Source organism: Podarcis filfolensis (genome assembly GCF_964270895.1).
Source record: "Podarcis filfolensis genome assembly, chromosome: 3".
NCBI lineage: Eukaryota > Metazoa > Chordata > Lepidosauria > Squamata > Lacertidae > Podarcis > Podarcis filfolensis.
In genome coordinates this window covers 104,319,634-104,337,401 of record NC_139606.1, presented here as the reverse complement: position 1 = coordinate 104,337,401, position 17,768 = coordinate 104,319,634, and the positions used below count along the sequence as shown (strand labels likewise).

Below are 17,768 nucleotides of genomic sequence, written 5' to 3'. Positions count from 1 at the left end.
CTCCACCCCGAGCAGCCGGAGGCAGAGAAGCCCCCTCGCCCCCCTTGGCGCCCTCCTCCTCCTCTTCCAATCCCACCCGCTTTCCCCACAACCGCGGCGGCGCCTTTTTGCAAAACCGGCAGCGGCCTCCTCCCGCCCTCCCCAGCTGCCCTTCAAACCGGCCCTCCAATGGCAAAAATCGGCGCGGCCGCCGGCGGCCAATGAAACGCAGGCAGCGAGGCGGTTGCCAGGCAGGTTGGGCCGAGCGGGTCCAATCGGGGGCTCACCCAACCCAGCGCAGAGGAGGGAGGGAGGCGGCGGCGAGGAGAAACCGAGGGAGGGCGACGAGAGGAGGCCGGGCCGGCGGCGGCGGGAGAGGCCGAGCGAGCGCTTTCGAGGTCCGGGATGCCCTACAAGCTGAAGAAAGAGAAGGTGAGCGAGCGGGGGGCGGCGGCGCCCCGGGGCCGGCCCACCCCCCCATCTCTCTCTGGCGCCACCCCGCCCCAGGGCCGGGGCGGTGGGGTGGGCGGGAGCGCCCGGGCGCCAAAGCCTTTCCCGGGCCTGGCGGCATACGAGCTCGGGGCCTCCGCCGGGAGTGGCGCCGCCCCGCGCGCCGAGGGGGCCGAGGACGCGGGCAGGAAGCGGCTGCACTTGCAGCAGCCCGGGGCTTCGACGCAGGATCCGTGTGCCTGTGCAACACACACACACTCACGAGCAAATCAGTGCACACACACCTGCAGGTCTAGGTTTGCAACACACACACATACACGTATGTATATCCTATGTAGGAAAGGGCGCACTGGCCAGACAATGCACCACATATTTGTTATTACCCCTGAGCTCGGGCCTCTTGGGTTAAGCAAGCGCGCGCGCACACACACACATCTTTATATCAATATCTGATTCACATATATATAGGAAAGGTACTGACCGGGCAACGCACAGCATATTTGTTACTACACTCTCAGCATACACAAACACACAATGTATCTTTATTTCTGTATCTACATCTAATGCATATATATATTTAGGGTGGGGGGAGGACGCACAAGCCAGACAATGCACAGCATATTTGTTATCCGTGGGTTAAGCATACACACAAAGCACACAAATACATATGTCTTTCTATCTGTCTTTTAAATCGAATTGCAGGAAAAGATGCCCTGGTCAGACAATGCACAGCCCGTTTGTTGTTAACTGCCTCTGAGCACGGGCCCCCTGAGTTAGGCGCGCACACGCGCAGGCAGACAAGCACCCACACGGGGGAGAAAATGTCCGCACTCGTGCAGGAGCCTTGCACCTGGGGAGAGGCGGGCTGAGGAGGGTGGCGGCGGCGGCGGCGGCGGCGGTGTAACACAAGGGTGCTGACGGGCAAGAAGCCGTTGCATCCTGGACGGGGTGGAAGGGGAAATGCATAGGCCGAGAGTAAGGCGAGGCGGGGGGGAGGAGAAGAGGCGATCGCAGCATGGTGCATAGGCAAGCGCCGTTGCATGGCACGGACGGGGGAGGGGTTGGGTTGAGTGCTTGCTTGCTTGCTTGCGGAGAAAGAGGGAATCTAGTAGTGACGGTCTCCGTGGCAGTTCCGGAGGCGGGGGGGGGGGAACCCAACACGGATCTGGGCCTGGGCGTCCTAGAATGCAGTGTGCGCGCACCGATAGCGGAGGATGCGCTGCGCTTCTTTGTATGCTTCCTTCGCGTCCATCGCTTCCGGTTCGGGGGTCCCTGTGCAGGCGTGTGCGCGATGCGCGCCTGTGTGTTGGTGTTGCATTCGGAGGTCAGACAAGCACAATAGGCCTCACACTTGTCTTGCCGTGCAGCAGGGGGAGGCCTAAGGACAGATTGCTCCCTTTAAATCGGACCCTTGCGTTTCAAGCACAAAGTTATGGAAAAGAGTACACAGTCATTGTTGCCTTTTGCAGTGCATCGCAACCACACCTAAGTGGCACTGGGGCAAATAGAGATTTAGGCAAGCGGCAGGAGTGGAAGTGGGGCAAATTCAAGGCCCATGTAGAAAGGCACTGCCGATATGATATTTAGGAAGGATGTGTGTGCATGTGCATGTAAAGAGGAAGAATCTTGAAAAAAAGGTTTGATTGTGTTATTTTGTGCAGGGCACAGAGTTCAGGTGTGTGCTATGTGCAAATGCAGAGGAGGCTGTATAGGTAGTGTAAGCACCTGGTGGGGCTCTGGGTGCTAAGTGGGAGTGCACAGAGAATCCTGTGCAGACATTGGCCAGGCATTTGTGCATAACTTTTAAGGGGATAGAAGACAGAACTCCTGTGAACTGCTGTACACTGCAGAAGTATGCAGAACACAAACAAACGTGCAGAGTCTAGAATTCGGAGCAGAGTCCGAAAGACTTAGCACCCCAGAAGTAATGTGCAAATTCATGTAACATGCAATGTAGGCGTGGCGCCTCTGTGCAACATACGGCATGTGGCACAAATGTGTGGATCAGTTGCAGAGAGGAAGTATGCAAAGTGGGGTATGTTGGCATGCTGAGCTAAAGGTTCATGAGTGCAACATTCCTGCTAGTGGAAGTGGACATGCCTTGCATAGGGAAGGCTGCATGTTCAATTTCCAGAAGCTCTCAGTAGGGCCAAGAAAGACTTCTATCTAAACCCTGGAAAACAGCTGCCAGGCTTTAGATGGCTTTGAAATTAGAACAAGACCTGTTCCTGTGTACCAGTGTTCACCTTCATGAAGCAGAAACATGTAAAATAATAAAATAATAATAATAATAATAATAATAATAATAATAATAATAAATTTCTTATACCCCACCAGTGTTCGAAACTCCCATTGTCCTAGGCTCATTTTGCGACGGAATTTCAGTAACACAAGCAATTTCTGAGCTCTGGGTGCAGCACTGTGCCTAAAATTTCATATTAAAACTGCAGAGTGGAAGGAGAGGAGGACCTTTTTACTGCCTCCCCACTTCCAGCTACTCTCCGAAGACTGGAGAAGAGACCCTCTTAAGAATATTAGGGGGGTGGGAAGGGGAAGGACTGGACCATGTGAAAAATGAACATAATATTTTAGCTGCAGTTCATTCATTTTCAGCTTTGTATTCTTGTTATTAAAAAAGTGTGCCTAGACATTACGCTGTTGTGTCCATAACCTAGATTTAAGGTGCCATTTAGCTCCTAGCTTCATATCTTAGTTTCTAACACTGTACCCCACCCATCTGACTGGGTTACCCCAGCCACGCTGGGCGGCTTCCAGCAATATACGGGGGGGGGGACCTCACATCAAGCATTAAAAGCTTCTTGAAACGGGGCTGCCTTCAGATGTCTATGAAAAGTCATGTAGTTGTTTATCTGTTTGACATCTGACTGGAGGGCGTTCCACAAGGTGGAACCGAAAAGGCCCTCTGCCTGGTTCCTTGTAACATCGCTTCTCGCAATGAGGGAAGGGCCAGAATGCCCTTGGAGCTGGACTTCGGTGTCTGAGCCGAATAATGGGGGTAGAGACACTCTTTTAGGTATACAGGGCTGAAGCTGTTAGGGCTTTAAAGGTCAACACCAGCACTTTGAATTGTGCTTGGAAACATACTGGGAGTCAATGTAGATCTTTTAGGACCAGTGTTCTATGACCCTGGTGGCTGCTCCCAGTCACCAGTCTAGCAACTGCATTTGGGATTAATTGTAGTTTCCAAGTCACCGTCAGAGGTAGTCCCTGGTTCTGATTTAAATGAGAGGTATAATCCACATACTGATGAACACTCAGCCCAAATCTCCTGATGATCTCTCCCACGTTGTATTTGAGCAGTGGATATGGACCTAAAGGCACAACACAGAATCTCTTCACAATACAGTGGTACCTCGGGTTATATACGCTTCAGGTTACATACGCTTCAGGTTACAGACTCCGCTAACCCAGAAATAGTGCTTCAGGTTAAGAACTTTGCTTCAGGATGAGAACAGAAATCGTGCTCCGGCGGCGGCAGTGGGAGGCCCCATTAGCTAAAGTAGTGCTTCAGGTTAGGAACAGCTTTAGGTTAAGTACGGACCTCCGGAACGAATTAAGTACTTAACCTGAGGTACCACTGTATGGTTATAACAGATAACAGCAAAGGTTGCTAGGTTCATAGCAGGGGCAATCGGAATAAGGGCCACTAACTGACGGCTGATTCAGGACTTTAAATTGTGCTCTTATATCAAGTTTACTTTTCTGAGTATACTCTAATGTTTTACTGTTGCTATGGCCATTGGCTTATGGCCATTGCGAATAAAGTTTTATCTATCTATCTTCACAATATGGTTATCAAACACATGCATTTCACAGCAAAAAACAAAAGTGGTTCTGCAGCATGGATACTATTTGTTATTATTTCTATCCCACCTTTCCTCAAACAAGCCTGTTCTGCTCCCCATTTTATCCTCAAAGCAACCCTGCAAGGTAGACTAGTCTGAGAGTGAATGGCTGGCTCAAAGTCACCCAGCAAGCTTCATGGCTGAGTGAGAATTTGAACCCTGGCCTAGTCCTTGTCCAGTACTCTTAACCACTATGCTGCACAGGTTCACTAAAGCGTCATTTTCCGCAGCAGCCCATCACATATGCCTTGGAGCAGGTCAAATTCCCTTGCGAAATATGTTTTAATACATCTAGTAAATGTATTTTCCTTACCTGTGATGAAGTTCGTTTAGATTGTAGCCTGTACACACTTGCCTGAGAGAGAGCCCCATTGAATTCTACCTTGGTCAGTACAGCTTCTGTCTGTGTTAGGGAGGAAAAAATAGGCTGAATACAGATTTTGTTGACTGTCCACACACCAGTTGAATGGAGCTCCCTCCCCTCAGCTTGAGAACCTCTTTTCAGTTTGTCCTCCAGTCTTTGTTCTCTGCCTGCATTGCAAACTGCTTTCTAAATAGCAGTTTACTAGCATTTGCTTGCTGTTGGCAGATAAGCCCTTTCCCATAGAGGATGGCAGGAGCAGAGACTCGGCTGCTCTGGCTAAGGCAGGGAGAGCAACAGGCTGCAAAACAGGCAGCTGCCCCCCACCAGTGGGTGGGACTTCAATAGAGTCAGGTGCCCTTTTTAAAGGGAAGAGAATTGATCGTTCTAGCAGAAGCACTTGGATGATGATCAGTGTGTTTCCGTACACAGACCTTTCTTTTGCGCCAGGAAGTTTGTGTCTCTTGGGCACCGACATGGAGAGCATGGTATAGGAGCCTATTTATGGGATGGTGTCCTCTTTTTCTGTTGGGGTTTCATGACGCTTGCCTTGCAGGATCCATGAACTTTGTTAAGCTGTTGGTAAAACAGTGCATCTGAATGTGCTTTTTTCCTGTTCCTTTTCTTCCTTAGGAGCCTCCAAAGTCTACTAAAAGCACTACGAAAGCCAGTAGCAGCAGCGGCAGCAGCAGTGGTGGTAGTGGCGGCGGCGGCAGTGGCAGCGGCAAAGATGGAGGCACGGAGAATTCAGAAGAGGTAGGATGCTGAAGTCATCTTTTGCATGATGTATGTTGCAGTCTGGTTGGCTTAGAGGAGCCTTCCCCGACACGGGGACCACCAGATATTTGGGACTGCAGCTTCCATCAGTGTTCCTATCAGCTCCTGTGCTGATGGGTTATTGTGAGATCAGAGAGGGAGAAGGGGATTGGTAAAGGAAGAATGGAAACCACCAGTAGAAATAAAAGCTCTACGCAAACCGAAAAAGCGTGTGAGAGGTTGCATTATGTGGTGGTTTAGCATGTAGCACAATAATTAAGTGTCTGAACTATAAAATTCAAATCTACCGTTGGTGTTGGAACTCCTGAAATTACTTCCATTCAAGCCACACGGCCTCAGCAGATTCCATTTTCTCATCTGAAACGTGGTGATTATAATAATGATATACCTTATGTGCTTGTTTTATGGATTGCAACAAAATCATATACATAAAACAGTTTGGACAATTTTAAATTTTGTATAAGTGTTGAATATAATCCATCTATCAGGTTTTGGTAATTTGTGATTATTTCCTGAGCTCTTTTACCTACCCTCTTATTTTACTATAAAATATGGTCGTTTTAGATGAAAAATAGGCAGAAACTATTTTATGGGGTGTGTTTTTTTTTAAGTTAAGAGGGATAAAGGGTGAGAACTAAACCTTGTGGGAAAGGAACCGAACAGAAGACTAATCAAGTGTGTGTATCTAGGGTAGATGGAGATTACCAAAATACCATTTTGGTGCACAGAATTAATGGCAGAGAAATTCAAGTGAAGGGTACCATTCATGGAACTGACTGTGGTAGAAAAGCGTACAGGTTGTGGACTTGTTTTCAAAATCTAAAAGGAGATTTTGCATTTTTCTCTCTCCTTGAAATTCAAATAAGTGGCAGTATTGTAAATAGAAAAAAAGGAGAAAGGTTAGAACAAAAATATCTGTTTCTCTATTTAGACTGAAACATCTTTTGGGGCTGCAGGTGTTTTTGAACTACACCTCCCATCATCCCTGATATTGGCCATGCTGGTTGGGGCTGATGGGAGTTGTAGTCCAAAACATCCGGAGGACACCAGGTTGGTGAAGTTTGGGTTAAAGGGACAGCAGTGCTGCAGCATTCAAAGTACAAGGGTTCTTCCCATGGTACAATGTGTGTATTGTCAAAGATGAGGATGCCTGTGTGGTGGTGAAGTTCTCTTAGAGTTAATCCTTCGTTGAGGCTTCTTGATGAGGTTCTGGTAGATAAGGTTCCCCCTCCTTGGGGTCTGCTTCCATTTAGCACTGACACCTCAGCCTTAGAAAACATGAGGTGGTCTTATTTTGGAATAAGAAACAAAGGTCCATTTATCGGTCACTTGAAGATAGGGCTGGAAAAATTCCAGCTGCTTTGTTGCTTGGGTTCTTAAACTCTTGATGCTGTCATCTAGGAATTGGAAGGGTCTGCAGGATCTGATAATAGCTTTTAAAAATGGAGGCCTAGGATTTGAAATTATTTTTCATCAGCTGTGAGTTTGGAAGAAGCTTTTTTGTGCCTGAAGTCGAGAGTGCTCCAAAGATATATCCTTCAATCAATAGCTTTTAATAATTCGGGGTAACTCTGAAAAAATAAAATTCTAGTACTGTACTAAAATATGTAAACACAATTGGGAATTCCACCTCGTGTATATTTGCTCATTGTGTCCCAAGTAGGAAGAGGAACACCATCCACTATGTTGGTCAGCAGATATCTTGGGGGTTTCCCACAACATGACCCAGGGAGGAGTCAGGCTAGCATTTCCTGAGTCAATGGAAGATTCCCGTTTTCCTACTTGAATGTGTTGGTGGTAGACCTCTCCTTCCCATTTTGAATCACAGGAGTCCTAAACATTAGCTTTTCAAGGTTAGATCCCTTTGATAATATTATTGATCACACCCGGGTTGTTGGTGGTGGGAGAAACTGTGGCTCTCCAGAAATAGTTGGACTTATAGCTCCCGTCATCTGTGACCTTGGCCATTCTGGTTAGGAGTTGGGAGTCTACAAGTGCCCTTTCTTTGGATTAAACCAAACAATGTATTGTGGAAAGCTTTCCATCTCCTAATGGCAGTGAGGACAGGGTTATTGCTTTCCCCAAAGGTAGCTGGTTGCTCTCAGATGTAGTGGAAGATGCTGTCCCATAATTTTAGAAGACATCTGAAGGCAGCCCTGTTTAGGGAAGTTTTTAATGTCTGATGTTTTATTGTATTTTTAATATTTTGTTGGAAGCCGCCCAGAGTGGCTGGGGAAACCCAGCCAGATGGGTGGGGTATAAATAATAATAATAAATTATTATTATTATTATTATTATTATTATTATTATTTATTATGTTGAAGTAAGATTCAGCTTGGGGTGGGCAGAGAGGGTTATTAGTTTGTTCCTGTTCTTGTTGTTATTATGCATTTTGTGTTTTTTATCTTGTGTTTTTATGTTGAGATCTACAGATGAAGGGTGGTATACAAATTTAATAATCATCACCATCTCTGGTTGCAGAAACAGACTTCTTTTATTGGCTTGAGGTAGAGTAGGGTGAAGAAAGGGACTGAGTAAGCACCGGGAAATGCCTCTCTTCTTGTATTGTTGTCTTGAAGATTTACTGCAAGTCCTAACATTCAGGGACAAGAGCCCCATTCATATAATGTAGGAACGCTTATTCACAGATATGTATATCCGTGGGCATCAAGGCCATATTCACAGCATACATTCGAAGTTCTGTGATACCACTTTGAACAGTCACGGCTGTCTCCCAAGAATTATGGGAACTGCAGTTTGTTAAGGGTGCTGAGAGTTGATGGGAGAGCCCTGTTCCATTTCAGGAGCTACAGATCCCGAAGTGGTTTAGCAGTTAATATCTCTCCACAGGGAACTCTTGAGAATTGTAGCCTTATGAGGGAATCGGGGCCTCCTAATAACCGTCAACACCCTAAACCAGGCTTCCTCACCCTCGGCCCTCCAGATGTTTTGAGACTACAATTCCCATCATCCCTGACCACTGGTCCTGCTAGCTAGGGCTCATGGAAGTTGTAGGCCAAAAACATCTGGAGGGCCGAGGTTGAGGAAGCCTGCCCTAAACAAACTGCAGCTCCCACAGTTTTTGGGTGGAAGCCATGACGGTCTAAAGTGCTATCAAAGTTCTTTAAATGTATGGTGTGAATGTGGCCAAAGAGAGAGGGAATAAAATGACAAAGTGAGGTCAGGCTGCTGGAAATATTTTAGGCTATCATACGGACCTCACTTAATCTGGGAGTAAGCCCCATTGAACTCATTGAGATTTACTTCTGAGTAGACATGGTTAGGATTGCAGCCATAGTCTTTTTAGATGCCACCAGGCACTCTCGTGATATTTTTTTGTTGCACCAGAATACAGCTTCCGTTGTGGCATTGATTAAAAGTTGCTAATGACGTTGGCTTGAGTTCTTTCAAACTATCAGTAAATAATGTTCTGTTGCGCTAGCATGGCTATTACTATTCAATGAAACAACAGCTCTAGTTTTCACACAGCCTGCTAAAAAAACAATGCCGATGCAGTTTCCGAAAGCATAGTTGTGAGTGTGTGACACCTAAGAATGTGCTAAGCAATTGTGAGCATCCTGGAAGCAAGTGTAAAACTAACTTGAGGCTTTCCGTTAATTTCGGCTGAGAAGCTGTTGCTATGCCCCAGCAGTTGGCATGAAAGAATTGGGGGTGTCAGCTTTTACCCTCTCGGGTAGGGCTGGAAAAAAATATTCCAGATTTCCTAGGTTGCCTTAACTTAACTGTTTAGGAGCCTAGCACTAAAGCTCATGGCAAAGCCATGTGGGTCAGGAATCCCTATTTTTCCGTATTTGGGATTTATCCCATTCTTCCTCCATATTGGGGAAGGCATGGAAGAAAACCTGCTAAGTGTTCAGCAGCTTGCATCCATTAGCAAGATGTTCTTTGGGCTGAAAATAATTAGAATAGCAAATGGGCCAGAGACGCTCAGAAGCTGTCCTCTATTCCTGCTATGTTGGAGCTGGGCAGCAGTCACACCCTAGCAAAGAATGATCTTTAGTTCCTTCTAATGGGTGTGCATCTACATAGAGGTGAACCCAGCAGTTACCAGAGCAATCAGATGCTAAAATATAATGTCTGTGTGCAGGCTTTTAATGTGCAGAGATCTGGACACAAACCAAGAACTCCGTTGTCTCGCTCCCATAGAGGGCAGGGCACATTTTAAGTCTGCATTGCTTTTTGATGCCTTCTTGATGGAATTCTGGTTGCAGAGCAGAGCGGAAACAGCAGCCCTCTGAAACTATTGACCTAATCAAAGCCCGCTTAAAGTAGAGAAAAGGGCCTGTGCCCTACATGCAATTCAAAGCCAGCCTTGTAGGTGTAAATCTGCAAGTCCTTTCAATGGCAGCTGTTGCACCAATGCGTAACCAAACTCATGCAATGCACATTTAATAATGAGTTGGTTCTTTATCAGATGCCTTCTGATGCACAACTAGCATCCTGGTATGGTTCGTTTGCCAGAATCTCTCTGAGGTCTGGACTGGTGTTGCTACTGAACAATCCTGCCGTGCTCCATTCCTGATGTGCATTAAGATGTTCCTTGCAATTCCTCTCCTATGTCAGATCTGCCGCTGCCAAAGGTACAGCACTAGTCGTACAAATGGAAGCCACACCCATTATCTCCTGCAAGTACAGACTTATTGCTTACATAGGCTGACGGGGCATGTCTTCCTTAGGCAAAACTGATTGCAGGTTTCCACCTCTCTCCTCCAAAATAATTTGTCTTTCAGTTACTCCCCATGCAAAGGATAAATTTAGGTATTTGAGGTGTGAAAATCATCATGTGTGCCAGCTGATACGTTCTCTCATTGAAACTAATTATTGCAGCAGCGGCCTTTAGCTTGTGGTTGCTTCCAGTGTGCAGGGCAGGGCTGTGTTTACTCTTTGCTCAAACAGGTCAAATTAAAATTCTGCATCAACAAAAGTTCAGTTCTGCAATGTCCATATGCCAGGGCAAAAATGAGCACACTTGCATAATTTCCCTTGTTTAATTTATTCCCCATTTCCGTGTTACTTAATTTATCCTGGTTTTTCTCGTTAGGAAGTGGGGATGGACAAAAAAGAAGGCACTGAACTCCTGTTTTTCTCCCCCCCACCTAGCCAACCAAGCTTAGGAAGTCTTTGTTTATCAATTCTCCGGCTGCTGAGATTTCAGGAGGCATTAACCACACACTTTCATGCATGTCTTTCCAGCCATAAGAACAGGAAGCTTGCCCGCTCCTTTTTATGAATACTGAGTTTTTGTGGGAGCAGAATAAGCAGTTCCATGTTAATCCTGAATCCAGTACAATGCTCTGTGTTTCTGATGCATTGCATCACACCCACTGCCCTTCTTGGAGCTTTACTTTAGCAGAGGAAGTTCTCCTCACTTGCAAGGTCAACATCATATCAAGCTCTGTTTGTTCTGACATGATGAACCATAGCTCTGCAGGTACAGCTCATGCTTTGAGTGCAGAAGGCCTCGTGTTCAATCCCTAGGATCCCCAGCTTAAAAAAAAAAAAAAAAAAGGCTCACGTAGCAGGTGATGTGCGAAGGATATTTGCCTGACATCTTGGAGAGCTCCTCGCAGCTAGACACCAATGTGATTTTGGGAAGTTTCCTCCAGCACTGCAGGGCAGAGAACTGGCAGCCCTAATAAAGATGCCGGAAGGAACAGTTAGAAATGAGCTGCTCCAGTTTGCAAAGAGAGAAGCAGAGGTGGTGATAGAGAAACCCGCAAAGTTCTTTTTCCAACAACACTAATAAAATTATCTTTCCGTATGGCAATGAATTTCAAACACTTGGGGGGCAGGCCCCAGTGTCAAGTGCTGCTCAGAAGTCTACATTAGAAGAGCCCTGCTGGCCAGATCAGTGGCCTATCTAGGCATGCAATCCTCAGAGTGACCAGGCAGATGCCTGTGGAAATCCCATATACAGGATTTCCAAGTGCAACAGTGCTCTCCCTTCCAGCAGCTGGTATAAAGGGACATGCTGTCTCTAGCCACCAATAGCCTTAAAGGTAAAGGGTAAAGGGACCCCTGACCATTAGGTCCAGTCGTGACTGACTCTGGGGTTGCGGCGCTCATCTCGCTTTATTGGCCGAGGGAGCTGGCGTACAGCTTCTGGGTCATGTGGCCAGCATGACTAAGCCGCTTCTGGCGAACCAGAGCAGCGCACGGAAATGCCGTTTACCTTCCCGCCAGAGCGGTACCTATTTATCTACTTGCACTTTGATGTGCTTTTGAACTGCTAGGTTGGCAGGAGTAGGGAGTGAGCAACGGGAGCTCACCCCGTTGCTGGGATTCGAACTGCCGACCTTCTGATCGGCAAGTCCTAGGCTCTGTGGCTTAACCCACAGCGCCACCCGCGTCCCTCTAATAGCCTTACCCTCCGTCAATTTGCCTGGTCCTCTTAAAGTCACTCATGCAGCAGCGGGTGCCTTGCAGTGTGGCCCTGATGCTTGAGGACATGAAACCTGCCCCTTAGTCTGAAGCACAGTTGTTGCTCAGAGCACACGGAGGGGTAATTGCATTGCAGCTGCTTGTTCTTCCGGCTTCAGAAAGAGCACGAGCAGGTTGGAGGAACAGTGAGCAGACTTAAGAGTCGTTCCTGGAAATGACAAAGCAAAGGGAATCAAGGCTGCTTAGGATGCTGCCTCGATGCCAAGTCAGACCATTGGTCCATCTAGCTGACTGGCAGCATCTTTCCAGGAATCTCTCACAGCCCTTACCTGGAGATGCCGGGGATTAAACCTTGGGCCTTGCTCATCCAGAGCAGATGCTCATTGGCTGAGCTACAGCCCAGAGGTGCCCGTTGCTGCACTGCATTCCTCTAAATGCTTGGATGCTCCCTGCCTTTCAGTAAAACGAAACAGAGCAGCTCCTGTGCTTTCAAGATGCTAGCAGGTCAGGGAGATGGATTCTAGCCTAGACATGCTATGTTGCCCAGATCCTTTGTTGGTTTCCTTTTAGTGGCTTTTGAGTGGATCAGCACTAGGAAAGCTCTCTATTCATTTCCAGGGCAAGCACAACTGAAGAGAACCTCACATAGTGGAAACAAGAACACACACAAACACACGCATTTTAAAAGCAGGTCTAAAAAAGAACGGTGGATGAAGACCCAAGGGAGAGGGGTGTGAGAGAGAACATTGAAAGAGGAAACATCAACATGGCAACAAGTCTTGCAATGCTGGGACCTCAGAAATGAGAGATTTTGTTTAGATGTAAAGTGTGAAAAGGGACTGAGCCTTAAGCGTGGCAGGCTCTGTCCTGTGGAACTCACTGCCAGTAGAGGTTTGGCAGGAACCACCCTTCCATCCAGATTTCTTCTGTTTAGACAGGCCTTCGCAACATGAATTCTCTTTTTTTAGCCAATCAGTATTTAATGATGTTTTTATGCTGATTTTATTCTCATGCTTTGTACGATTGTCTTGATTTTTTACATATATAAAAAAGTGTGGATTATATATATGTAGGTAAATTAAAAGAGAGAGAGCACTCTTTGCCAGAAGAACAAAGAGATACCCAACTTTGCTGAATGGTCAAGCCTTGTAGTTGTCCACAGTGCAGTTTTTACAAGTGTGCTAGTTTTTATATGGAAGCAGGAATCATTCAGGTATTGGATCGCTTCTGCAATCTAAGATGTCAAGCAAAAGATGCAATGCACGTGGCATCTGATTTTGTACCTTGGCTTTCTGTTAAAAAGCTGAGGTTCCTCCATCCCACTAGCCAGGAGTAGGAATGGTCACAGCAGTTCCTTCCCACATAAAGAATGAAGGATTCTGCAAACCTGTTCACTTATAAGACCCTGACAAAAAGGGCAGGAGATCCTAAGGTTCTGCTGCTATTATCTATTATCCTGCAGTTCTGCTATAGCTACTTTTCATAGAATCATAGAGTTCGAAGGGACCCCAAAGGCCATCTAGCCCAACCCCCTGCAATGCAAGGATACCTTCGCCAACCCCAACCGCCTCCTTCCGACAACTTACCTTGGGATGCTAAATTGTAACGTGAGAAAGAAATCCTAAAAAGAGATATTTCAAACTCTTTTTGAGATTCAAGTGTTTATTGCTTTGTCATTTTCAGAGTTGGAACAGAAGGCCGAAACTGGATGTGATGCTAAATTCGGCACTCGCTGCTCCCTCTTTATTTTAAAAAAGCAGCCGCTTGGCAGAGATAGGAATTTTCATCAGAACAACAGTGCGTGGGAAGAGGTTAAACCTTTCTTCTTGGCCGCCTTCTCCCCCTCCGGCTGCTATTAACCGCAAGAGGGAAGCTCCCATTCATGGAGGAAAGGGCTTCTCAGTGGCTACTAGCCCCCATGACCAGGTCTCCACTTTTGGAAGGCAATGTTTCTCGGAATGTCAGTTGTGGGAATTGCAAGTGGGGAGAGAGTGTTGCTGTGCTCAGGTCCTGTTTTCGGACTTCCCATAGCCAACTGGTTGGCCTCTGTGAGAGAACAGGTCGTTGGACCACCTGGGCCAGGCATCCCCAACCTGCGGCCCTCCAGATGTTTTGGCCTCCAACTCCCATGATCCCTAGCTAACAGGACCAGTGGTCAGGGATGATGGGAATTGTAGTCCAGAAAATCTGGAGGGCCGAAGGCTGGGGATGCCTGAGCTGGGCCATTGGTCTTTTCCAGTGGGGAGTCTTCTTACGTTCCACTGGTGCCAAAAAACCACGTTTCCTTCCATGCTAATGATAGCAGCCGTGGGAGGCGATTTTTATGGGAAATTTCGGCAGGGAAGGAAAGGTCCTGATGAAAATCATCCCTCCTTGTTGCCTGCTATTAATGGCTTAAAAAAAATATGCAGCAGCAAGCATCACATATAGTTTAAGTCCAGAGAGAGAGAGAGAGAGACTCTTTTATTTCTTCTTGTCCTCAAAAATTGGGCGGGACAGTGTGCTTGTTTTTTAAGCCAGCAAACTCTGCGCAAGCACGTTTCTGACGAAAGCACAGCAATTCAGTTGCAGGAACTTCCAATAAGGCTGCTTGTTGCCTTTTAAATCTTCTGATCTCCTCTGGGCAAAACAATAAGAGGCTGTTTCTGCTTATTCTGCTGTCGCCAGGTGCTTCTAAACCAGAAATCTTCCGGGGGGGGGGGGGGCTCATATTAGTCATTATATTTTGTGGAGGTTTTGTTGAGGTTCGTTTGTGTGTGTGTTCTTCTTTTCTTCTTTTTTTAAAAAAACACTCCCAACTGACAGGCTGATACAACCTCTCTCTCTCTTTTTAATATACTCTGTTCAAGATTCTGGGGAAGGATGAGCTGAAAAGTGGCACAGGGCCTCTTCAGACTTATAATGAACTGGCTGTGGTGAGATCCTGTTAATATTCAGCAGGCAGCGGGGGTGGGGTGGGGACTGGCAAGGCGCCCCATGGCCCTTGTAAGAGAAGTGGGGAGCGAGGGCTGGGCAGCAGAAAAAGGGCCATCCATTTCCAAATGTCTTTTGGAAAGCATTGTTTTGTCCAGTTTGCTTCCCACAGTACTTCCCCCCCCCCCTCCCCGGTCCAGGGAATGCCTCCCCCATTTCCTATAGCTGCCATCCACAGCCTTTCTCTCTCCCCTCCCCACATCTCGTCCTCCTCCCCCGTTGAGGGGAAAGAGGGGCTACACAAACCTGTAAGGAGAGCTTCCTGTTCTTTGAGCCTTTTTTAAAAATGCCATTTTTGAAACGTCTTGAATTAACCTGCTAAGGGTTGGATTTGGGAGGCGAGAAACGAACTTGGAGTGAATCCAGGGGAAAGTTCTGCCAGCCTTGCTAACTTAGCCTGTGTTGGCGAAATGAGGGCAGCATTTAGGAATGGGGTTCTGCTTCACTTTGAGTTATTTTTTCCTCTCTCTCTCTCTCCCTGTCTCTCCTGTTTCTAGGTGTCCTGCAGAATCCTCCCCTCCCCTTTGATATATTTGTTTATACCAGCTCCAGTTTAATCTCCTCCTGCTTTCACATTTGCCAGGGCTCTGGAGAGAGAGGGCTGTGTGTGCGTGCGCGTGCGCGTGCGCGTGCGCGCGCGCGCATGTGTGTACACATGCACAGCCATTCCTCATCTAGTTTCTTGTAGCCTTTTAAAAATTAAAATCTCGCTGAGTACAAAGGCAATTGCATCATTGCTTGCACAAAATAATAAAGTGTGCAGCTATAGCCGTATAAAATTCATTCATTCAATTCGTAGTGCTCACTTCTTCCCAAAGGGTGCATATTGCCACAATACTTTACATACCAGAGCACAGTGAATCACCATTATTCTAGAAATGGATTTGGTCGTGCAGTGCAAGCTCTCCTAAAGCGTGTTAACTTGATCATGGTCAAGATTGACCAGTATCTTCGAGCATATCCTTTTCTTGCAGCACTTTATCAGCCCAGGCCTTGTCCTCAGCAAACAACTCTGATCCATTGGATTTTATCACCGCTGCGTTGATGTCTGGACGATGGACTCTCCCTCCCCTCCTGTTCCTCCTTCCCAGCCTCATTGTTAACGTCTCCATTATTATGCTGCAGATCTATACTTTGCTCACTTCTTAAATCCTCTTCCCAATGTTACTCTGCCTTGGGCATTGGAACCTCAGGAGGAAGGCGATTTCAAAGCTGGGGGGAAGCTCTCTGTTGAAATCCTGCACTGTGACTAGCTTACCAATCTTTTGTTGCTTTCCTCTCAGTGGCTTTGGGGCGGATCAGCATGGAGTGACTCCTAATTAGCTCTTTGGGAGAGTAAACCCAAGGAGAGTTCGGCTCAAGGAGATAAAAGCAGGTTTCGAAAAGAACAGCAGATGAAGGCCCGAAAGGTGGGGTGGGAAGGAGACCGGTGAAAAGGAAGCTCTTAACACAGCAAAGGCAGCAAAGGACTTTGCATTTCAGGCTTTTTGTGGGTGAGGTTGCAGTAAGATGCAAAGAACCATAGAGTCCAGATTTTGCAGTTTGGTATCATGCAGTTTGGCCAGATGATCAGCTCAAGCCCAGGTGTCTGGCTACTGCATTCACAATGCAGTATTCGCAGCCCACCAGCCCACCACTTCAGCCTGTTTTGTATGATGGGGAAAGCCTTGCCTAGATTTTGTCTTCTTTCGGATTTGCATCCAGAGTTCTGCCAGGTGGCTGTGCAAACGGAGAAAGGTTTGACATTTTCTGCGCAAAACTCTTCTGCGACCGGTCTGCTGCCTCATCCACTTCATTATACTGTTGAGGTGACCCACCCTCTGCAAATGTGAAATTATCCTCTTAAGATAACAGGGCACTTATTAACGAGCAGCAAGCATGAATTCAAACACACCCAGGGCTGAGTCACGCATGGCACTAGTCCCCCGCCTCCGAAGCTTGGTGGCTCTCAGCAGAATGAGCAAGCTGTCTCCATTTGGAAGTGCCGTGGTTCTGAATTGACATTGGATGATACGGCAGTTCTGCCTGGGGGGGGGGAGGCAGGCATTTGATCTGTGATGGCTCATTCACATGTGCACTAAGTGGCGGCTTGCTGCTGTAGATAAGGAGCAGTGAACATGCATGTGTGAGCTAGTCCTTAGTGAAGGGCAGACACTGGTCTTTTTGGGATTCTGTGAGTGTGTCAGCCTTGCCTGCATTTTTTTTAAATAACATTTTTCATTTAATGTGGAGCTGGGGAACCTTTTTCAGTCTCGGGGGGGGGGGCAGTTTGCATTCCCTTGGGTCATATGCCCGTGATGGGCATGGCCAGAGGCAGTATTAGTGCATTTTGCGACTGGCACAGGTCCAGTTGTGACCATGTGGAGGTCTCTGAATGTCAGGTTGGCAACAGACACCTCCATCTGACTGGCCCCCCCTATTTTCTTAAGAAGGTAAGCAGAAGAGCTTATTTATTGCATTTATATCCCACCTTTTCCTCAGGAGTAGATGGCTCACCCTCTCCTCAGATAATCCTTACAACGACCCTGTGAGGTAGGTTAAGAGGCTGTGACTGGCCCAAGGTCACCCAGTGAGCTTTCCTGGGGATTTGAGCCCCGATCTCCCAGCTCCTAGTCCGACACTCTAAGCCAGGCACCCCCAAACTCAGCCCTCCAGATGTTTTGGGACTACAACTCCCATGATCCCTAGCTAGCAGGACCAGTGGTCAGGGATGATGGGAATTGTAGTCCCAAAACATCTGGAGGGCCGAATTTGGGGATGCCTGCTCTAAGCGCTATACCACTCTGGTTTCCTAAAGTCCCTCTGCTATGGGGCAGCTATATGAATTAAGTAGGTAAATAAATATGGGGAAAGCAAAATGTCACTTAGAGGAGGATCTGAAATATTTTCCTTGAAGCTTGAACTTGTTTCATTTGGTGTTTTAATGTGCTGTAAATGGCTTTGAAATTTTTTTCTTTAAA

General features: G+C 47.1%; 1 protein-coding gene across 3 annotated transcripts in view; it reads left to right on the top strand.

The window, feature by feature from the left end:
- The first annotated feature begins 269 nt into the window (after window positions 1-269).
- The window catches only part of PPP2R5D (protein phosphatase 2 regulatory subunit B'delta), a 58,117-nt gene continuing 40,618 nt past the window's right edge, over window positions 270-17,768 (top strand). For 2 of the 3 annotated variants that reach the window (XM_083605195.1, XM_083605196.1), the window contains exons 1-2: window positions 271-411; window positions 5,290-5,412. In XM_083605195.1, the coding sequence (XP_083461321.1) occupies window positions 385-411; window positions 5,290-5,412 (150 nt within the window). In that variant the 5' untranslated portion in view covers window positions 271-384. Of the gene's footprint in view, window positions 412-5,289; window positions 5,413-17,768 lie in introns of all 3 variants that reach the window. The other variant, XM_083605194.1, reaches the window with a different exon arrangement.